Source organism: Myiozetetes cayanensis, unplaced genomic scaffold (assembly GCF_022539395.1).
Source record: "Myiozetetes cayanensis isolate MyiCay16 unplaced genomic scaffold, myiCay2020 scf5-8, whole genome shotgun sequence".
Classification (NCBI taxonomy): domain Eukaryota; kingdom Metazoa; phylum Chordata; class Aves; order Passeriformes; family Tyrannidae; genus Myiozetetes; species Myiozetetes cayanensis.
Window position 1 is genome coordinate 90506246 of NW_026087742.1, and position 23291 is coordinate 90529536.

General features: G+C 41.9%; 1 protein-coding gene across 1 annotated transcript in view; it reads left to right on the forward strand.

The window, feature by feature from the left end:
• The first annotated feature begins 389 nt into the window (after positions 1–389).
• Positions 390–23291, forward strand: part of RASA3 (RAS p21 protein activator 3) — a 128713-nt gene continuing 105811 nt past the window's right edge. The window contains exon 1 of the mRNA XM_050332966.1: positions 390–680. Coding sequence (XP_050188923.1) covers positions 626–680 — 55 coding nt within the window. The 5' untranslated portion in view covers positions 390–625. The remainder of the gene's footprint in view (positions 681–23291) is intronic.

The following is a 23291-nucleotide window of genomic DNA, read 5'->3' on the forward strand; positions in this document are numbered from 1 at the left end:
GCACATCATCCCTCCCTCCCTCTCGCCATGACGCCAACGGCTGCTCCCGGCGCTTGGTCCGGGCCGGCACTGGAGCGGGGCCACGGAGTTAGTCAGCCCTCGCCCTCTGCGCGCTGCCCCTCCAGGAGCCCCGGCGGGGCGGAGGCTGCCGGGCCGGAAGCAAGGGAGCAGGGCCAGGAGCACCGGAGCGGTGCGGCGGCCGCGGCGGCCCCTCAGCCGCTCGGGGGGCGGCCGCGCTCCAGCTGTTGCCGCGCTCCGCCGCTCCCCCCGCGCGGCTGCCCCGCCCCCGCGGACAGCGGGCCAATGAGCGCCGCGGCCGCCGCCCCGCTGGCCAATGAGGGGGCGGTGTTGGCGGCGGGGCGGGCGCTGCCGGCCCGCGGTGCGGGGGGAGAGGAGGGCGCTGCGCTGGGCTGCGCTCGGCTCCGCTGGGCTGCGCGGCCGCTCGCTGATCCCTCCATCTCTCGCTCCACTCCGGTCGTGGCGTGCGGCTGCCTACCCTTCCTGCTCCCCGTCCGGCGGAGCATCTCGCCTGCCTCCTCCCGCCCAGCCCTTGCATCTCCGCGGCGGCGGGGCTCGAGCACTGCTGAGCGCCAGGCGCGGCGGCGGCACCACCACCACCACCACCATGGCGGTGGAGGAAGAGGGGCTGCGGGTCTTCCAGAGCGTCAGGATTAAAATCGGTGAGGGCGCGGGGCAGCGCGCAGGGAGCCCCCGCTGGAGCGGAGCGCGGCGAGGCGGCAGCGCCGGGCGCCCCTTGGTGCCGCCGTGCGCTCCTGTCCCGCCGGGGGAGCGCGGGGGGCGGCGGGGCGGGCGGTGCCCGGGGCTGGGGGGGCTCCGTGGGGCCGTGCGGGGCGGTCGGTCGGTGCCGCGGTGACGGGCGGGCAGCACTGTCCCTCCGGCTGGCGAGCGGCACCCACGGTAGTCCGGGAGGCGCAGGATATTAGGCGGATTTCGTGGTTTTTTTTTTTTTTGTTGGGTTGTGTTTTCTTTTTTTTTTTTTTTTTTTTTTTAACTTCTTTTTTTATTTTCGTTGCTAAGCTACGCGCTAAAAGTTTGTAGGCGGTCACCGAGTCTCAGCACTGTGTGTCAGTGGCAAAGGTAGTGCGAAACCGGCCCAAAAGCGGCTGTGTGCAGGAGCCGGTGCCTCGGCCCCTTCCCTCGGCGAGGGCACGGGCAGAGGCTGCTGCCGCTTCCTCACGGCTGCCTCCGACGCGCACTGGGAGATTCGCTCCTCTCCTCTCCTTGCTGTTGATCGAGTTCCAAACCACATTATTAGAAAGTAAGCGACAGATGTCAGAGAGCGGATTAAACTCTCTCTGGTCGAGTTCTGAGTGTGCCGGCTGGGAGGGAAATCCCTCGTTTCCGTAAGACAATCAGTCCCCCGTGCAGAGGGAGCGGTTCTGCTCCCCGGGATGGGGCGCGGGGGCTGCGAGCTCCGGGGGAAGTGGCGAAGTTCAGCGCTGGGCTCGCAGCGGTGGGTACTCAGGGCTTGTGGCTTCCTAAAAAGATCTTGAAAAATCTCCCTTTGCAAGTTCGTGCGCTCGAAAGCAAATTTGCAGCCACCAATTATCGTGTTAGATAAAACTGAAACGTGAGATTACATAGGAAATCTCATTATGGAATAGTGATATTAGCATTTCAAAGAGACTATTGCTAGGATCGTTTCCTCGTTAATTGTCAGCAAGTAATTTAGTGACAGCAGATTTTAAGAGGTAATGTTTAATTTATACGATAAAATTTTATGTGTTCATTCTGTGTCCTTTTATACATCTGGAAAATAGATTCAGTAAGACTGCAGGGTATGGTCGGAGACTTGTTCTCTGGCTCTTTTCAGAGAGGGGAAGGGGAGTTAAAGAAAGGTCCTTTCACAAGGGAGAAATACAGACACATGCTATTGCATGTGTGATGCTATTGCAAGTTGTTCCCACTGGTGATTTTTAGTAAAAGCAGTAAGAACACATCTCGCGTGTAGGATGATGACTCCTGGGCAGGGTGTTTGTGTTTGCTTAGGGTCTGGTGTTTTTTTTTTGAGAACAGTGATGATGTTATGCCTAAATGATTGAAGTCATTAGAGTGTGGAAATTTCTTTGAATCGTGGAAGAGATCAAAGATAATAACAGCACCAGAAGTCTTGAGATTAATCTCTTTAAGTTGTAGACGAAAGTTAATCCTGCTGCTGACTTCAGTTGTCAGAGCCCCCATCAAAGCTTGATTACTGTAGTACTGTAGCAAGAATCCCTGCTGCTTTTTAGCGTGGATAGCGAGTAGGAAAAACCGCGTGAATCCCCGGCACACTGGTGCCGCCCTTCTGCCTTGAGAGCCGAAGCTCTTTCCTGGATGAAGAGCAGGATAATGCCCGACGCGATCTGGATCGGCGCTGCGCCCGGGTGTTCCAGCGCGGTCCGGCAGGGGGCGGTGGTGAGCGCTTCCCGTCTATCCATGGGAAGTGTCCCGGGAACAGACACGCGCCGGCTTCGTGGCGGGAGCGCGAGTTTCTGGGATTCGAGTTCGAAATTTAAACACGTTTCTGTAGCTGAATATCTCTTGTGAAATTTACCAGAAAAATAGGAAGTGGCAGGATTGCTTTAGTGTGTTGAGGGAGTATTTCTAATCTAACGGGCCTCGTAAAGCAATTGTGATCTTTAAGAAATTGTATATGGAGGCTTGCAGGCTCCCTGCAAAAAAGCTTGTGAGTGGATGTGAGGGGAGATCACAGAATTGTCAGGGTTGGAAGGGATCTCTGGAGATCATGTAGCCCAACCCCCCTGCCAAGGCAGGGTCACCTAGACCAGGTGACACAGGAAGGCATCCAGGTGGGTTTTGAATCTCTCCAGAGAGGGGACTCCACAACCTCCCTGGGCAACCTGTTCCAGTGCTCTGCCATACTCAACATAAAGAAGTTTTTTCTCATGTTGAGGTGGAACTTCGGTGTTTCAGTTGATGGCCATTTCTCCTTGGCCTGTTGCTGAACAGAACCGAAAAGATGGTGCATGTTGGAGGGACACTACTTTTATTAGCTATTCCCAAGAGTAAATTTGTCTTTCAGCAGTTCCCATTCACTGAAATCTTGTAGATTTCTCTCTTTTCTAGTGACGGGAGTCTTTGAATCTTTTAATGGGTTAAGGGACAAGTTGAGTACGATGGGATAAGTCACTTCCCATCTTGATTTACTTTGATTTATCATTCTGTAGAAGTGGTCAGTTCTGTTCATCGGGGGCTTGTTTTGTGGCCAAGCTCTGACTGATGTCTGACTACAAAATACTCTGTGCTTGATCTGATAAGGTGTTTCCTTCTCCGCAGCACCTTTGCTGGCGAATCATGAATGGGCACACTGATATACAAGTGTGCCTTGTTATAAATCAGATGAAATGTAGGGTTGATGCCTTGAGGAATCAGTGCAAACACAGAGTGAGACATCCATGTTGGCGTACCTTCCTTGATGGAGAGGCTGATGCAGCTGGGAGGCTTCCGGCTGTGCAAAGCATTGTAGCCTAGAGATGTTTGAATGCCCTAATGTGATATGTTGCAGTGGCTGGCTTGTCCTGTATTTCCAAGAAGCTGCAGGTAAATGAAGGCATTTTGTACTGCTGGTGTAACTTGTTCTTTTGAGACTGATGGGTTACATGGAATCAGCCATATTTAGCTAGATGGATAATTATATAAAAGCATCCCTCTTCTGAGGAGTGTTGTTTCTAGTCATGCTTGGATTTGGCTGGAGCCATCTGTTTCATCATTTGAAAATGTGAAGCATTGAGCTTCTTAGGAACCCGTGTTTGTCTCATTCAGTTGCACTGGCAGCGGTGAGCCACTTCCAGAAGATGTCTCATTGAGATATTGAAGTTGTGGAGCAATGATACAAACTCTGTCAGTGTGGGTAGCAGTGTTAAGAGGAATTGTTACTGTGTTACCTCTTGTCCAGTTTCTTTTGTGGTTGCTTGAATTGATAGAACTCAATGCCTGGCTGCTTCTGTTCATAGCTGTTGCAAGGAAGTAATGTACAGTAGAAAGAAAAAAGTAGTACTTGTGTTAATGAATGTGCTGTTCAAATGTCTATTTGAAATTGATTTATTTTGGCTTCCCATAACTGTACTTTTGTCTTTTTTTCTTTAATTGAAAATTATTTTTACCGGAATCCCTTATACATAAACAAAACAATGTGTCATGTAAGACTAAACAAACACTTCCTATAAGATTGCCACTTTGAGGAAGTGTGCAGTGCTGATATTTCCATGAGTCAGTGTTTCAAAACCTGAAAGGAAACAACATAAGGTTCTATGGCTGATGATTGGCTGGAAAAACTACAAAGAGAGTCCTTCTGCTTGACAACATGGCTTTTGTTGTAATGTTAATATTTAATAAATATGCTGTACTTAATTGCTATTTTTTTCTCCTTAGATGGCATCAACTATTAACCTTTCAGTTGAAAAAATAAAAACTCATATTCAGCATTTCTGCTGTTGAAAGCTATATGCTGGCTAGCAGAGAACCTTCTGGCAGATTTTACTTTGTGAAATTGTTTATACTTGAAAAATCTAAAGAAACAGCTCATTTGTGAATTTTCACTTTAAATATCAAGCTTTTCATGTCCCTGAAATCTAGTACTCATACTTAGGAGGATTAGGCTCTGCTCTGAAATAGTATTTTTTTAGTGGTAGGACTTGTTACAGAGCCTAAACAGTCCAATATTTTTGGAGTAATAATTGGGACAGGAGGATACTGCACATGGAAAGGTTACCAGGGACATAATATAATGAGAGGACCATTTGCTCATAATTCTGTTGACCTCACAGATAATAACAGTCCATGTATACACTGTGAGGGCTTGTTGCAATTTAAGACATAAACTTCTAAAGCTCTTTTTATCATCTTTAGAAAGACCAGGAATGGACCTTTTGAGGTTACTAGGTGTTGAAGTCTTAGTCTAAAATGTGGGAATTCCAGGAGCATTGTCTGTCCTTAGCGCTAAGTGTGATCAGAGCCACGAAGAAGTGGAATTTCTGTTATAAAAGTTGGCTACTACGTGATGTAGATCAGTGCTCTAAATCCACCATTTTCTAGGAACTGTAAAACCTTGTTTATATCCAGTTGACAAGGAGGATAGTTGGTCTGTAGATGTGCTGTCTCTGCCTCTTATTTTTGTTGTGCCCCCTTTTTTTTTAATTCATGCAGAGCTATGTATTTCAAGACATCGTGAAAGCAACTGAACTTTTCTTTGTGAAACTGAGAGTCTTGGGTGAAGTCAGGCAGAGTATTTGCTTAAGTGCTAGTTTACTAGTATTTAAGCAGGTCGATTTGCCAAGAGCAGGTATTTACAGCCTTCTACCATTAAACTTGATACAAAATAAATGTTCAAGAAATGTCTCTCTGCTTTTCTAAGGGTAAGAAGAACCTATCTTGTGTCTTACAAACTTAATGTCTCCCTTAAGTCTAGTAATGCTAACGTTGTTCAGGGAAATCCATTTTGCCTTGAGAAGATGTCTCTTTTAATGTTGTCTGTTGGGATTTAGTGCCTTGTCTTAAGTGGTTACTTGTAGAAGTAATTACGACTATATATGTTCACTGTAAAAGGATTTATCCCCATTTAAATGGGGCAAAAGGTTGTTGAATGGATATTTTTAGAATGAGAGAATTTTTCTCAGGTACTTTTTTTAAATCTATGTATATAATAGAAAATTTTATTTAGGAAATGTAAAATGTTTCTTATAAAGATAACGGTATTTTTTCCCGTGTTTCTAAGTTAGTGGAACAACAAGTAAAGAAAGGAAGAAAAGTTATTTGTATCTCACCCTGAATATATTAAAGACTTCTCAAGATTATTTCTTCACATTAAAAAGTTAACAAGTACAGCTCAAACTGATGTTGTGGAGGTAAAATGAAGTGCAACTTATATTCTTATTGATTTACTGCAATGCTATTTAAAGCTTGAGTCTCACAGGCTATGAAGGGTGCAGAATAGATTATGCAGATTTTTCACTGCTGGTTCAGTATTTCAAACTCTGCTAAATTTGGTGGGGGTTGGGTTCTGACCAACTTGTGTGCAGTGTGCTGAATGGAAAAGATGTGGGACCAGTGCTATTTCTAGAGGAGGAGTGCTGTGGCTGTTTGTGGACTGTCAGGAAAAGCCATGGTTGGAGCAAAAATGGAGACTAAAGCATAGTGTCTGCAAGTGAGAGAAGGAAATGAAGGCAGCAGTAGGAAATGTTTCAGTGAATGTAGTTCTGAAAAAACAGAAAATGCTTGTATTCGGGTCTGCCAGCCTGACATTGAATTATCCATAGCCTTACTTTCTTTAATTAGAGGAGGATTCATATGTGAGTGGAAGCCAACAATGTGTTTTGGCTTTTACTGTGTGTAGAGGTAAATTCATGGGAGTGAGACCGTTGAACAGATCTGCTCAGAGCCTCTGATGTCAGTATGCAAACTTCCTAGGTTTTTTTGTTCTCATTTGGAATTAGTATGTTTGAAAAAAGTGCTATTTCATCTCTCTCATGAGAACTAAGTATTTTGTTATCTCTTCCTGGAGGTGATTATCTTTTGGTCAGAGTACCAAATGCTCTTATATGAGAACATGATGCAAGTGCTGAATATCCTAGCTTTGCAGTTTTCATCTAAATGCTTTTGAAAACTTTTCATTGCGTTGAATTACTCCTCAGACTGGTTGGTGGTTTTTGTGAGTTGTTTTGGTGGTTTGTTTGTGTTTGTTTTTGTTTTTTTTTAAAATTTATATTTTGTTGAAGCCAGATTTCTATTTCTGAAATTACTGGGTTAGTTAGATGCCAATATTGGCTTATCTTCCTCTGTTCTTATGTCTCTGTACAGGCTGATGCTGTTCTTCTCTATGCTTTGCACATTACTTTGCAATTCTGTTCTCATAGCTGCAGTCAAAGGCATGACATCGTGATATGCTAACCCAAATTAGTAGCTTGTTGCTGCTGAAAAGGCAGGTCTTGCCTTTCCCCCTTTCTCTCATCTTGCTCCCAGCAATGAGATGCTCTTTGCACACCTGTTGTTGACTGATGCTCCTCTGCTTGCAGAGTAAAAGTCCAGTTCAATTTGCAAAGCAGGTCCAAAGAATGTAGCTTATTTTTCCTGTCAGGTTTAATTTTCTTCCATTTTAGTGAGCTGAGTCTGTGTGCTCAAGCGAATGTCAGAGCTGTCTCTGGGCAAGTATCAGGAGCTTGACTGGGAGCGTGCACGTGTGGAAATCAGATGGAGGGGACAGCAGGTGCATCCTCTGCTTTCATGTCTGTATTCTGGCAGTGTCATAAGACTGTTTGAATCTTTCTATGCTCTTCAGTCCACTCCCCTTCCTTAGTACATGTTTTCTTGATGTATTTGTTAGCTGCTGGTGGTGTATTTGTTAGCTGCTGATACACACTGGCTTGGTCAGCTGCTCTGGAGAACAAATGCTAAAACTCCAGCGAGACCAGCATATTATCCAATAGGACAAGCTGATACAGATACATCTCTGACCTTCCACCTGAGAACTGCTTCAATCTCATACTCAGTTCGTGAGCCTTAGCTGCTTATGAAAGTTTAGGTGTTTTAGTTGGTATTAATGATTAATACTCACACATGCTGTCCCACTTCTCCATTACACACTTGCCTTGCAAAACTGAGGCACCTAATGTTATCATGTTTATGCTTAAACAGAACTCCCCCTCCCCTTTCTTGACATCACAGCAAGATTTCTACTTATGTAGATACACTGTCAAACACTGTTATCATATGAAGCTATTTATTGCACTGTTACTCCCATGTAAGGAAGACCCTCTCATGTGAACACTGAAAGGTGTTGTCTACAGCAAGATTAGAAAATACAGTTAAAAACCCACCTTTGATAGTATACATCAGGTTAAAATTCTTAGAGCAGATCAATGCTATAGACTGCAATGACCTTCAGGTACTCCCTCTGTCCTTTCTCAGTCACTGACCGATCTCCGTTACAGGAGTGTAAGTTGTGAATAATTCTGTTGAAGTGAATAGCTCTTCTGTGAGAGTTGAATTAGGTCTATGAGTACCTCATATAGCAATTTTTTTCTTGGAGGGGGTGGCGAAAGGATGAGGCAAAACCCACTTTGAGTTGTTAAGGAGTACTTAATACCTCTCCTGCTGTGACAATTCACTCTGCAAATGGATGTGTTTGTGGAATAAATCCTTGTTACTCCTTGTGAGAGCAAGAAGCCTAGAATAAAGACTTTGCTGCATACTGTGAAAGATGTAAATATCAGACAGTTTTATTGCCCTTAATGATCAGACCAACAAATATTCAGCCAAATACGTCAAAGAAAAATTAATATTTGTGTGTGCCAGTTGACTCTTAATGTTCCTGGGGAGCAAATCACCTAAAGCATATATTAATAGTTGAAACATGCACTAGTATGTCTTAATGCTGTGCTGTTAAACCTTCTAGTACCAGAGGTTTATATATTTTGTGGTTACACCAAAGAAGAGCTCAAGCTTGGAGTTAATGATGGGTTGTATTTTATTAAACTGAAAAGCTAGTTGTAGGCATACACGTTCTTACCTTCTGATTTTACTAACATTTGCTAAACCTTATGAAGTATCTGTTCTTCAGTAGTGTCTGATTTCATCAGCGTAGTTGACTGGTGACTGAATTTAGGATCCAAATAAAAGCTTTGTTTTGGAGTAAAACCAAAACAAATTTAACTTCCTTCCTCTCCCATCCTAACCTCTACCAAGGGGAAAGCAACTTCCCTGAAACTTCACATGTTGTTTTCCTCCTATAGAAGACTTTATGGGTGAAAGTTTTGCAAAATGAGATGTAAAGCTTCAAAACTGTGAAGAACTGGAATATTTTCCCCCTGTTTGCCTTTCTCAGATTTTAATGGATTGTTGCCAAGTGTAAAACACTTTAAATATTCAGTGGAAAGTTTGAGGTATTTGAGGGTTTTTGTCTCTCTGAAAGGGAAAAAAATGTAGTGTGTCTGTATTTTTGAGGTCTGTTGAGGAAAGAACACAAACATTGAAGACTTATAGCCTGATCTGACTTGCCTAACTTCTGAGGTTGATTGAGAGTTTTGCTGTTCAGTTTTCATTCCAGACCTCTGAAGTCTTATCTTATTTTCTATTTGACTAGAGACTTGTGCATTTGCCTGTTATTACCTCTCAGGGAGCAATGGGGCAAAACAAAGGTCCCTTCATTAGCCCAACAGCTGAATCTCACTGTTCCCTGTCTGCTGGGGTGTGTAACTGGGACTGCATCACCACTGACTGAAATGGATTAGTATGATGGGATGGTAAGAAGGAGAGTGTTTCACTTATCTGTGGATGACTAGTAGGTTTGAACAGGTAACATTTGATGCAATGTTTAGTTTGAATAAATATTAATGCAGTTTTGTATGCTGGTGGTAGGGGGACAAATATTAGATGAAGTGTCTCAATTCTGTTATACACGACTAATTAACGAAAAGTCTTGAAGTTGTGAAGAGCACCTATTTCTGTGATAATGGGAGGAGGGGGAATTATTAACACAGATCTGTGTTCCATAAGATGCATTCTTAAGCTTTCCTTTTATCTTTTACAGTGTCTTTAGGAGGAAATATCCTTGTTTATTGCTGAGCTTATTAGTCAGAGGATTCAAAATCCGTTTAGAAGAAGTTTACATTGAAAGGCCTGAGTTTGTGTTTCAGAAAAGGAGGATGAAACATTGGAGATGTATTATACAGGGAGTAGAAGGATATTTGAACTTTTGAAGGAATTTTGTTTCCAGGATTTTTAACCTGGAGTGGTTAATTTTTTAATTTTTACCTGTAGGAACAAAGTTTTTGAGTGACTGATAACTAGCAATTTACAAATTTAAATTCCATTTAGTTCCAGTTGAACAGAAGGCATATATTATAAATCAAGTTTACTGTTTTTTATTTTCTTTGCTTTCAAGTTTCATTCAGCTTTAATACTCCAAGTATCAGAAAACTGACAACTTTAAATACTTTATTTACAATTGTGCTTCTGTTATGGCTGCTTTTACAGAGTTCTTATGTTTATAAAAAGCAGCTCAAAAAACCAGATGCACTGATTGCTGAGTTTTAAAAGTCCTTAAAAATAGGAGGGAAAGAAGTTTATTTTTATTACTGTTTCCAATTTAATCTAAAAATATTTTTATTTACAAATTGTTTACAGCTACTTACTTTTGTTAAGAACTCTAGAAGAAAACAGTTAGTGGTAACTTTTTACAAGGCTTTGATTCTTGCTTGTATTTCCCAGCTGGTGTTAGAGTACATCTGGAATCTATGAAATTCCTTTCTTTGTTCCTCATTTCCTGTTTCATTCACTACAGTGCAAGGTTCTGAGAGCTGTTTCTCTTAGTATCTTCTAAGATGGGCATTTTGAAGCATTTAGTGAGTTCCTAAAAGAGGTTATATGTGCTTGTGTTTAACAGTGAAGCTGAATTGTATCATGAAACTTCTCAGATGCTTTGTTTTCATATTTCAGTGAAAAATAGTTTCGTTGATTTTTCTGGCTGGCATTCAGCTTGTAGAATTGTAGGAAGGAGGGTGGTAGAAATAGAAGACAAATCTGGTAGATAGTATAAAAGCTGCCTTTCTTAGTCTCCTTCTCTCTCCCCCCTCCCCCTGCCCAGGAACAATCACCAGTTTGTAATGGAAAATTAGATCTATTTTGCAGGAGACACAGGGTGTGACATCCTACAGTGGCTTTTAGATGCTGATTTGAGGAGCTGGTGACTGCTACAGAACTCGTGAACACAATTTTGGAAAATTGAGCTCTGACAGTGTGACACAATGCGAGGCTTGTGTGTGTCTAAAACAAAAACAATCCATCCTCTCCAAACCAGTGTTTAAGTTAGATTTACTGTTAGGGTTTGCATTGTTGCAAATAGCTCGTAGTGACTAAAAAGAGGATATATGGTTGTCTAATGGAATTGCTCTTATTTTTTCAAGAAGTAGGTTTTTTTCTCTCTGAAAAAAATTATGCTTTATGAATATTTATGTATCTGAGTGCCTGGCCCAAGTTTTCCAGAACGAACTGAAGTTCTTCATAGTTCAGTGGTTGACTCTTCTGTTGTTGTCATTTACCAGCTGTGGGTGCTGTTTCTGAGACTGTAGCTTTCTGTCTACATGCTGTCTGTAGACATTAAAGATCTTTAGTGGTACGGTACATGTTAAAAAGCTTCTTCATAAAACACCTCTTCTTAAGACAAGACTTGCATTGGGTGCATTTTTTTTTCTCTTTATATAAATGCACTGTTTTCCCTTCCATTTTTTGAATTGTGGAGTATCTGTGAAATGGCAGCATTTGCTCTCAGGGAGAACTTAATATTGGGGAATTATTTATCTTATTTTTAGCTGCTTCTTTCAATACATTTTAGCAGAGAGAAGCAAGGAATGCTAACACTGTGAGATCTGTCACTCCTCTGTAGATCAGATTTTCAGATCTTATGACTCCAGTTCCTTCTCTTATTTTGACTTCCTTTTTTTTGATGTCTCCAACAGAAACTGTATAAATGATTACATTAAAAGGACTGTACATATGGGTAGTTGGACATTATATTTATTCTACGTATTATAAGGGAACTAAAGGAAGTGCTACTTGTTTCCCACAAGCTGTGCAAAAATAGTGACAGAACTGTGAAACTCCAGCAGTTGTCTGAAATCTGCCTTTTAGCAGGTCATGTGAGTACAGAACCTTTTTTTAAAGTTCTCACGTCTTCTGCATTTATGTAAAAGTAACAGTACTGCTCAGTGTGGCTGAGAATTGGGTAAACCCAAAGCTATTTTGCTCTGTAGGTGATTATTGCTACTTTAAGACTGTGTTTTGCCCTGCTTCAGGGATGCAGTAAAGGTGCTAGAAAACTTACACCTTCTCTGCTCAAGTCAGAGGAGCTGTGCTCCTCTAAGTTTTGTGCCCTTGTAGTGGCTGGCTGTCAGTAAGGTCCTCATCTTGATCTGTGCAAATTTTCAGTAGCCTGGACCAAGTCTGGTTCTAAGAGACTTCCATCAGACCATGTTTCCCTGCAGCACTGGTTTCATTAATGTATTAGTTTAGTTCCTCAGATGATGAGAAGTTACATTTTGCTTCCAGGAATATAATGTTCAAGGTCTGAGTCTGGTGTAAAGTATTCCCTGGTAGATAAGCAAAGGGGGCCTGTCAGCTGTTTCTGCAAACATTCTCTGGTCTGTTCCTCTTTATAAACTTCAAGTTGCATTTATAGTGTAGATATTTGATGGTTGGGACCTTGGCTGACGTTGCATAATATTCAGATTTGAAGTTAAGATACCTGAAGAACCACATTTATGCTCTGTTAGCATTTCTTGCCCTAAATGTAAGATAGGAGCTGATGAACACCACTCTCATTACTGTAAATATTTGTCTACTCTGTGTTTGTAGATTGTTCCACATAATTAATTTCCTGCACACTGAGGGCCAGCAGCTCTTGAATGATTCTGCTTGACCAGTAGGAACACCAGAGTTCCCACTAACAGGGTACAGTACTTGGAGAGGAGCTCCAGGTGGGTGCTGCAGAACAGGCTTAGATGAGTAGTGCTTCAGAGACGATGGAGAAAGGAGATTGTGGTTGGTGGTCATAAATACACCCCTTACTAAAACCAGGAGAACTGTTAATGCCTCTTCCCTCTCATACTGATGAATAGAGCCAACCCTCTGTGCTCTGTGGGGTGGTGCCTGCAGTGGACTTGAGGAAATCGGTGTTGCATGTTAGAGTTGAAAGGAGCTAGATTTCAAGATAGTGTAAGTGCCTCTCGCTATTCCCCCAGTGGCTTTTTATTTTTTAGGGCTACTAAGAAAAATTGCTTGAGAGAGAGGTAAAAATAAAGCTAATTTTTATTCAGGCAGGTTCTCCTGACTGTCTTTTTTTGAATGGTGATTCTGTGATTTTTGACAGGCAATAAAAAGTGCCTAGGGGCATTTAGAATGTGGTGATAGAGCAAAATAACTTAAGTAAAAGTGAAGCTCCAACAGGCTGATAATTTGTGTGTTTTGACACCTGCTTCTGTGACAGGGTTCCAGAAAGTTGTGAGTTTGAAAGCAAAAACACAGAAAATAATCTGAATTACTTTAAAGTCATCTCCAATATTAAATGTAACCCGTCTCTGTAACAGTCTAGTGGAAAATACCATTGTCATTATTAGTTTTCTAACTATTGCTAACACCTGCAAATTTTTGGTATGCTGATGCCCTGTTTCTGGTAATGGAATTCGTAATCGAGCACCGTGGGTAACTTGTACTGCGTGCTTTTGAATATGGACTTCACTTTCTTGTGCAAAGTGAATCTTTGGAATTTAAAGTGTATTTTTCGCCTATTCGCATGAGATCTTTCTTGGGTTTAGTTGTGCCATGTCAAACTCCATGGTTTTGTTTGTTTGTTTGTTTTCCAATGTGTGGTGACTGATTTAGGCTGTAACCAGAAGTACCAAATGCTTGTAAGGTGGGGTCCCTATTTCAGCAGTACCAAGCACACTGCACTGGGAAGCGTGAGCAAATACTGTGCTTAACAGACCATGCACAGTGGCAGAATGAAATGGGGTCAGGCACAAATATCTTATCCAGGAAGGGCTTAGAACCAAATAAGAGCTTACATGTCTGTGAATTAGTGCCAGGCTGCAGGTATGCCAAAACTCCTTTTGCCCTGCGTGGGGGTTAACTCAGTGCTTCAGAATGTGACCTGAAAAACCCACAACTTGTGAGGTGTCTTGGCTGGAGGAAATACTGGGTATAGGCTAGGTCTGATCCCTTGTTGCTCTCTAGAACTCCACAATATGGGATGGGCTCAGGAGCTTCCACCCAATTCAGAGTATGGAGTCAGTCACAAGGCAGGAATTTGGTTCCCTTTGTGCTTCTGGAGGAGGCAGTGCTTTTGTTGTATTCTAGGTAAAACATATGCTAGCTAATATGTTTTGCAGTGTACATATCTTCTAGGGTATCAGCCTGCAGGAGATAAAATTGGGATATTTGTCTTGGAGTAGGTTGGGTTTGGACAGAAGCGAAGCACAGTGGAGCACTTTGGTCTAGTGCAGGTGTTGTGTGCAATGTATTTGGTATTTCTTTTGCTGTTGTCTTAGACATGGATGCATGCATTTTTTATTTTTTTTTTCTGACTGGGTAATCTCCCCCCTAAGTTAAAATTTGTGTGGTGAACAAGACTGGGCATGGCAGGAAGAAGAGTGTCTTACGGGAACGCATCTAGAAAATCTCATATGGGGTTCCTGCAATGGGAGGAGGAGAACCAGTCAGTGTTGGCCTCTCACAAGGTGTTTGTTGCTTTCCTGTCCTTTGTGGTACACCTGAAACCAGCTGTGCTGTAGTGCTGAACCTTCATAACTGGGGAGCAGGGTGTGGGGAGGATGAACTGTGGCCCAGCCAGTGTGTGCCTTTTTTTTTTTTTTTTTTGCTTTGCATTGCTTTCTGTTTGTTGAATGATACTTTTCTTTGGGGAACATGAGATTAGCTCTAAAATAGGCCAGCATAGGATGAAGATGACGACAATATGAAGCTTCAAACCATAATTCTGAGCCAATGGGTTAGCTTTATTTTAATCAGGATTTTATTTTTTTTTAACAATCATGGAAGTAAAATTTTGGACCAAAATAGCTTAATATCAAGAATATTCTTAAATATTTCTTTTGAGGAATGGAGTGCTTCCTCGGGTGTTGATAGGGACTAACGTGAATTGTGTTGTAGGGCTGTGACTGAGAGTTTTTTTGGGGGGGAAGGAAAGGAGGCTGAGGCTTCTGTAAATTACAGCTAACTCAAAAGGGTGCTGCTGTAAGTCTTCTGTGGTATTAGTGATGCACAGCCTTCAGAATCATATCAGCACCTATGGCTTAGCCTTCGAGAGTGTAATTATATTGCTGTTGGTTTGTACTGTCATAATAATCCAGATTGGATGGTTCAGCCCCAAACCTTCAAAATACAAGAAAGTTTGACCTGGCCCACTTAGTTCATTTTACAATCTCCTCAGGTGTTTTAATTTTTCAGTTCATTAACTGCCTAATTAACCTTAATGATAAATGAATTTTTATGCTAATTATTTGAAAGCCTGATCTAAGAAAGTCACTGAAACACATAGCTGCTGTTCTGCCTGTGAGACAGCCTGGGTATTTGTCTCACTGTGATGTTGCGGTATCAGACATATGTCTTTCATTCATGTGCCTGGCAGCTGGAACCAGTGTCTGGAAGGCTTGTATTGTTTACCCCTGTGTCTGCTGAGCACCGGTGAGCTTCCAGAGTGAAATGCTTGAAACTGAGGGTTACCATCAGGAGGATAACCTTGTAACCTTGAGTCCCTTTGTGTGCACAACTTCCCTGCCGCTACAGGAATATTTGTTTACTTATAAAAGGGAAACACTGTGTTGCTTTCAGTTCATGAGATGGGTGGTAGTTGTGTAATGAGTAATTATTCTAATTAACAATAATTTATTATTATTATCATCCTCATTATCTGTATTCTTTTCATGTAGTGGAATACATGGTTTCCTGCACACCTGTTCAGTTCATGGCATTGTTGTTGAGCTCTTTCACTGCATTCCTTACCATCATAATGGAATTTTAAATCTTACAGCCTTTTCCAAGGCAGAGCTTAACTCTTAAGTGGGGGACAGGATAGAAGAATTGTATTTAGCAGTCATGGTGCCAATTTGAGTCTAATTCTATACTTTTCTAGAAGGCAATTTTGTTGAGTGGCAAGGATCTTGGATGTGAATATGTATCCAAACACTGTTATTCCACTGTGGCAGTCCTCTTCCTTCCCGCTTACTTTATTCGTGGTGTGTCTTCCCCCTGCTGAGACGTTGAGTGCAGGTGCCTCATGTATGTAGAGATCAAACCAACTGGCTTTGCCCGGGGTGATGAGAGAGCCCTGTCAGGGGAAGGGACAGGGGAGGACAAGAAGGATTCTGTTTCTCTGCCTAGCCGTCTTGTTTCCTTCCTTTCAAGATCCTGTTCTTGTCAATCTTCACTTTGAGTCAAATGCCTCTGTCTTCCTGGACACAGGAGGGCTCTTGCAGTGAAAGCCCTGCCTGGTATATCCAGTACTAGGGAAATGACATGCAGCACCAGAGCAAGTATCTCTCATAAAGATTGAAAAAGATGCAGATTTCTATTTCCTGGGATTTTTGGGGATTTTGGTTGAATTATCTAAGGTCCTGTTCTGAAGCCAAGGGCTGACTAATGCTTAAGTTTGACATCTGGGTGTTTTCAGGACAACCTGACTTCTCCTGAATTATGTTACCTGTCTTAGCTGAAACACTTAGGGGTAGTAGGAAGAGTTTAGCAGAAAAGAGTTTTAGTAGTCTGTTTGTGTCTTAGAAATACAAGCTAAAGAGGAAGCTCTCTAAATTGTTGCTTTCCCTTTTATTCCCCATCCTCCCCTGCCCCTCCCCAGCAGAGCTTGTTCAGACTCTCTGTTGTTCTGCAGAATTTAACACAGTTTTTGCCTTTCTGTAAACTAGCACTACTGGAATTTTTAGCACTGCACTACCGCATAAAGGTACCAGTCCTGGTGTAGAGCATTGTTTTGTGCAAGTAACTTCTGTTCTAATTGCTTGGAGTCTAAACAACGTAGAGAATTCTGCTATAGCCTTAGTAATAAATCCCATTTTGCATTCTAGCTGCTTACCTTTCTGAAAAGCTGCTCGTTGCTTGAGGTACAAATATAACCTTTTGCTTAGCCTTGAAAAGTGTTATCCTGTTCTGGATAGCAATAGTTAAATTCTCCACTGTTGCTTGTGACCTTAGTCACAGAACTCCAGTGCCTGCTGGTGTAAGGGTGTGTTTTATTAATATTTAGAGCAGAACTGAATGAAAAAAAAGGATTAATTTAATGTGAGGCTAACCTATTCCACTTGTCACAGAGCACAAAGTGGATTACTTGGTAAAGAAAGGCAAGCTGGAAAGTGAGTGTGACAGCAAAGCAGGCAGGGCAATGATCTTGGTCAAAGTGGGGAATCCTGTGGTAGACAGACAAGGGTAGAGCAACTCCATTATGTTAAGCAGGGTCAACTAAGAGCGTGATCACCAGACAAGTCTGTAGTGTTGAGCAGCTCCAAGGTAATATAATGAATAATGGCCAGTCTTCGCGAGCGAAGATCCGGGGAAGGTCTTTCCACCTTCCAGCCTGCGCATTGGATTTTTTAGGTGAGACACAGTGTGCGCGGAACTGAGCCCACCCTTTAATCCTAAGGTTCATCTGCCGGGGCCAAGCGAGCTTGGACGGTGGCAGCGAGGTCCTTAGGACGTAGATGGGTTGCCTTTTAAAGGGCTAACGAGCTCCATCTGCCCGGGGGAATCGAACCCAGGCCTCGGCGGTGACAGCGCCGCGCCCTTAACCACTAGACCATCAGGGGCTCCTAGCTCCAAGGTAACACCAGGAATTTAAGCCAGCAGTTCACAGTCAGGATGGGTAAGGCAAATGGCCAGGCACAGACAGACCTGCTACATAGCCCTGACAAAGTCCAAGGGCGAGAATCTGAGCTGGAGTGCAACTCCCAAGTGGAAAAGGGTGCCCAGTGAGGCTTCTTCTAGTGCTTTCTCACATGGCTTTCTCCCCAGCAGCGTGCTCGGAGTTTACACAGCTGCACTGTGTCACAGCTGGCCTTGAGCCGAGGCATTCAGACCCCTGAGGGGTGGAGGAGAGGTTGTGCTCAGGGCCTTGGCACCACTGATGTTTTGGTAAGATCTTGTCTGGGCTAGCCTTAATCACATAAAATCTGCAGTTCCTGATCCTGGGATAGCCATGGTGTGAATCTTAAAGGGTGAAAAGAGGAAGTGGAGATGCAATAACAGAAAATAGGGCTGTGTGTTTTGTAACACTAGCTGTGGCAATAAAATGCATCCTGTACGCTATGGGAGCCAACCCCCCGTTGTGATTCTTCAAGCCTCTGTGACTTGCATTGGATGGCGAGTGTTTCCACAGCTCTTTGTGGATAAAGGCAAGTGTGTGGGAGGCACCAGATATTAGGTAGCTATTGCTACAGTATATCACATTGTTTGTAATTGAACTGTCGGGACAGACAGAAAATAAATTTTCTTGGAGCCTCTTTAACCTTTTGCAGCTGTTTTTGTCCCTATATTTTTCCATGTATTTTGACTAATATCTTGCTCTCATTCTATGACATTTTTTAGTGATTTATTCTTCTTCCCTCTTTCTGTGGTTTTAAAACCATGTCCAATTTTTTTTGTGAAGTTTCTGGTGCATGCTCTTTCTTCTCTCCAGACTGTGTCAAGTCTGCCCATATATCATGTCAGCAGCATTCTGTTGATTAGCAGAAGAGACCTATTACTGTAATGTTCCTTTGTTTCCTGCCTCTTTTTTTTCCCCCCTTCTGCAGAAGGATTTTTTTAGACTTTTCTGTGCTATTTCTCTGGGAGCTGTGTTGGAGTCTTTGCAGCAGACAGAGGGTTGTGTAAAAAATTAGCTTATGAGCTCAACCAGTGGCTGTCCCTGCGGACCTGTACTTGAGATCAAAGGGTTCTGTTTGCATTTGCGTTTCCTGCTGCTTTGAAAGATGGTGGTGTGTCTCATAACAGCAGCACTTGTAATGTGCTGCTTCCACAGAAGGGATATTAATGACCAGTGTTCTGGAGATGAGCATGTGGTGCCTCGGTCTTCAGTTCTGCCTGGTTCAAAGAGTTAGAAGTCGTTATCACTGTTCATCTTTATTCAAAAGGTGAATGACAACTCACGCACAATATTTTGAGTTGTAGTCTAAATGCATATCTCAGAAAATTCACTCAAGAAATATCAGAGTACTGTTAAATGCATCTGAGGCTTGTTTTCTGTAATCAAATTGCTCAGAGATTTTTATCTTCACTTAAGATGTACATAAAGTCTGCACTGTGTGGGTTTAGTAATTCCTTGCTGCATGGCACCAAGCAGTCCTGTGCGTTTAAGGGTATCTTGCTTGGGTAAGAGCCAGGGAGATGACAGGGAATCAGGTTAAGCAAAGATGTGAGGAGACAGCAGTTGCAGGGTTGAGGGGAGGAAATATTTTCACAACTGTTATGTAAAGAAAGTAGTATAGGATGTCCCCAAAAAAAGTAGCAGAGACAGCCCATGAGATGTGTACAGTTAGTTATCGAACATTCCTTTATAGCACAGCTTTATTGTTAGTGCTGGAGTTTTATGTGAGCTCTTTTACTTAAGTCCACTGTGATTCTGGCACTGTCTAAATTAGATTAGGTGATTCTTTGAGCTGAAGGGTACGCAAAGAGGTGGAAGTGGAGAGAAGTTGAAAGGACGAGCTTATCTGGTTAAGTGGCTTTTTCCTCCCTGCTGGGAAGACCACAGAGCTGTACTATCTATTCCGTAAACATTTTCCCCGGGGTGTGAGCTGTTGGTAATTTGCAGCTCTTAATGATAACAAGCTAGAGGACTTTAGTTTAGATAATCCACATGATAGAGATGGTTGTCATAAAACGTTTTAAATGAGGATCTGTCAGGAGAGCAAAAGGATAAGGAAGGAAGTTTGTTAAATGGGTTTCCGTCTTGTTCCTGCAAGTACACTGTAACTGGTTAAAACTCAATGATATAGTTGGATTCCTTGGCAGACTTATTTTAGGTGGTTATTTTGCAGTTATCAACTGCACATGTGCCCATCTCCTTCCATTTGAATTTTAGTCTGAGTGACAGCATTTATTACTTCTGATTCCTCAAGAAAACAAGGCAGGGCCTGTCCTTAGGATTTAGAAATTAATCTCCTAATCTACAAGCCAAATTTTCGATACATATGTTTGTATCTACTTTGCCTTCACAAAAAGGAGCAAACTAATGGAAGGGGTACCATTTAAACAGGTTTGGCTGTGGGTGTGATAATGGGGATGGTAGTCTCAGTGCCATGTACTTGAGTTTTGTGTTTCATAAGACAGTAAAGATTTGTTGGTGGGTTTTTTTTTTCACCTCTGTAATGTGAACATGTGTCAGCTTTGGTTAGCCATGCCAGCAGGAGTTACACAACTTACTTGGAATGGCAGACTGTGCCGGACAGAGGATATCCTGTGAATTTGAGAATGAAGCTTGTAGATGGCAAATGCCAGGGCAAGAGTTAATTTAGTACCCACTTTCCATAAATAGAGGAAGTTGATTCATACAGTCACAGCTAGAGAGTACATGAGCATGTCAGAGACTTCGCTGTCTTGCTTGAGATCACAGATTTGCTGAATAACATGGTGGTCAAGTTGCAAAATCCAGTCTTCTGCCCTTAGTATGGCAGTCAGAAAGACAAAATGGCGTGGAAGGAAGTATCTTTTTTTTTCCTGTGATTGTTCTCTTTCACTGCTTGGCTTTTTAGTACACCAAACAGTTTCACCATTTCAGACACTACAGATGTATTTATGATCCAGTAAAATCTAGTATCATATGATATTTGACTGTGCTTGTAGAAGAAAGAATTCTCTATTCTGTATCTCAGATAAAGCTGTATCAAAACCCAGCAGAATAAGTCGTCAGAAATGAAATTAAAGTTTTTAAAATGTCAGCTCATCAGAGAGTTAGTTAAAAGTTGCTTGTAAGTTGTGTAGGGTTTTCACATATTTCTATAACACATGACTATACAACATAGAAAACATATAATGTGTTGCAATGGCATAGTTATTGCGATATATATTGCACAGGTTATGGTTATGTGTGTAGTATATTTTATTATTTTATGCTATATATTTCCTCTATATTATTATGAAGAACACTATTTCAGTTTGTATATATGCTTTACTGACCACAAGTGTTGCAGTTCTGAGGCATGTTGGCTTCAGATTACGACAATTAAACGTGGTAGGTGGAAGAATCACAGGGACTGTAACTTGGGTTGTGCTGTCAATGATAGGGTTGAGTGTATCCAGGGATGAGTTTAGGACCAGCTCTGTTTCTAAATGTGCTAACAATCTGACACAACTTATGTGTTTGGTTTGTTTTATGCTTGGGGTTTTTTTGAAGGGGAATGAATAGATACACATACACGTATATTGTAAGTTTTCTTTTGGACAAATTTTGCTTTCACTGTAAAGCTGGTGTCTAACTGCTCTGGTTATTTAATTTCTAGCTTTTCAGAAATGTTAATAGAATACCAGGCATGTTAATGGAGTAGGAGAATAGAATTGGGTTTATTTCTCTGCAGATCTTCAGTGGGGTTTGGAAAGATGTTTGGATTGGCTGAGACTACTTTGTTGGGTTTTAAAATAAATAAATTCTTCTGCCAGGGAAGTTCTTCAGTATATAGTGAACTTGTGTAGTTACTTTTAGGACTCTGCCCAGAAAAATGGTGAAGTGTAGCATTGTTTTCTTCACTACTCTAAATGTAAGACTCAGAGGCATTAGTAGATCCTGAAGCTGGGGCTGGTAGTTCAGTGGTCTGCTGCATGCTGCATTTCGGTGCCAAGCATATCAGAAAAAACCCACAACTCTTCACTTACCCTGAACTTTGTGTTCCCTTAAAATAGCAGTCAGAAGCATAGCTTTTACTTCTGTCCAAAATTTTTCATTCTCCTCTGAATTAGCCCTGTAGAAGCCTAACCAGTGGAGTATTCATTGCTGTCTGTCCATAAATACTGATGTTTTGGTAGGAATTGTTTCAACATGTGGTAGCTCAATAATACATGGTCTCCCTCAACCTGTGTTTAAGCTGTTATAGTGGTGTATTTATAGTTTCTTAAATTCTACTCTTAAGTGTATGGAATATGCAAGAAATGCATTTGATGGGCTGCAGTTCTACCAGATCGATACAAATAAAATCCCCTCATGTTCACAGAGATAATTAGTATGACTTCAGATATTTTCCTTGCTATTTTCCACCCCTGTGAATCTTGATTGAAGTTGCTAATGAATATTAAAAGGAATACACCAGTTCTCTCCACCTCTAATTGATGCTTTGCAGGTGTCTTGATGCTGTCAAGCTTTGTAGGTGTTTGAAAGAGGAGATAAACAATGTTATGTTCTCATAACATTGTAGAGATTGTAGAGAATCTACTGCAACAGCTTTGTGTTCTGTGCAACCTGCAGTTCTTCTGTGCAATCTGATGTATTCTTTGTTCTGCCCTTTTTTTTTGATGTGTTAATTATGCTATATTGTACTAGCAAAATGACATTTGGCATCAGTGGTTTTTATTCACTAGCCCATTTGGAGATGCATGAGTGGAAGACATCCTGTACAAGTGTCATGTTTGAGAGTTAATTTTTAAAATTATCTAGCTCTTGTTATGTTGCCATCTGTTTTCCTCTAGCTTGAAGAGGAAACAGCTGTTGTGAATAATCTCAAGACAGTATTTTTAATAAAGTCTAATAGGTCTGCTTACCTTCAGTTTGCATGTGTATCACAGGGAATTAATGTGCTGTAATAATTGCTGGATGGGCAATGTGGTTTTGCAGTAGGAACTGTAATGAGTTTTAGTAATGCAGTGATTCTGGTACGTCTCCTCCAAAGCTGGATTTGAGTGCAGCTGGAGAGATCTGTGTTAATGGGGCACACTTCACTTTCTGTAACTGTGTCTTGTTTGTAGAGGAACTGTTCTCTGCTGCTTCTGCCCTCTGAGTGCAGTGGTTGACAGGCAGCTGGGGAGTTGACAGAAACTGGTGATCCAATATAAAAGCTAACTCATGGTCCCACTGTGCCAACTTCAGTTTACTGATCAAGCAGAGGCAATAACTAGCTATATTTGACCTCAGGGAAAGCAGAGGCAATAACTAGCTATATTTGACCTCAGGGAAAGCATTGGAGATGAAGAGCCAGTGACACAACCTCTTCAGTTGTACAGTATGCAGTTGTATGGAGTTAGAGGCAACATGTGCAAAAATACGTCGTACTATTTTGGGGAAAATATTTAATTCTCAGATGGAGAATATATTTATTTCTCAGAGAAAAAGTATTACTGATGGTGAGTAGGATATGGATGCATTTGGTGGAACCAGTGTTTGCTGTTTCTCTGGAGGAATATCTTCTTTATGCTAAGAACATATTGTTACAGAAACCTGTTCTATCTGCCTTTCAAAGGAGAGAAGTTCTGATTGATAACTATAAAACCTCTCAGGAAATAAGCAAATGCCATTGACCCAGAAGAGTGTTGTTACCTATGTAGATGTTTCTTTTAAAGACTGATATTTTTGCCTATCTTTGGAGGCAGTTTCTTTGGTTAAATAGCAAACTGCATTTCCCACTTGCAGGTGTATGCGCTGCCTGACTTCTGAATTTACAATGGGAGTACTTTAATTTCAGAACAAGTTAGAGCTGGACATCAGAAACAAGTAATTCCTTTTGCAGAAACCCCCACTAGTCAAGTATTTCAAAAGATGTGCAGTCAGAACAGAT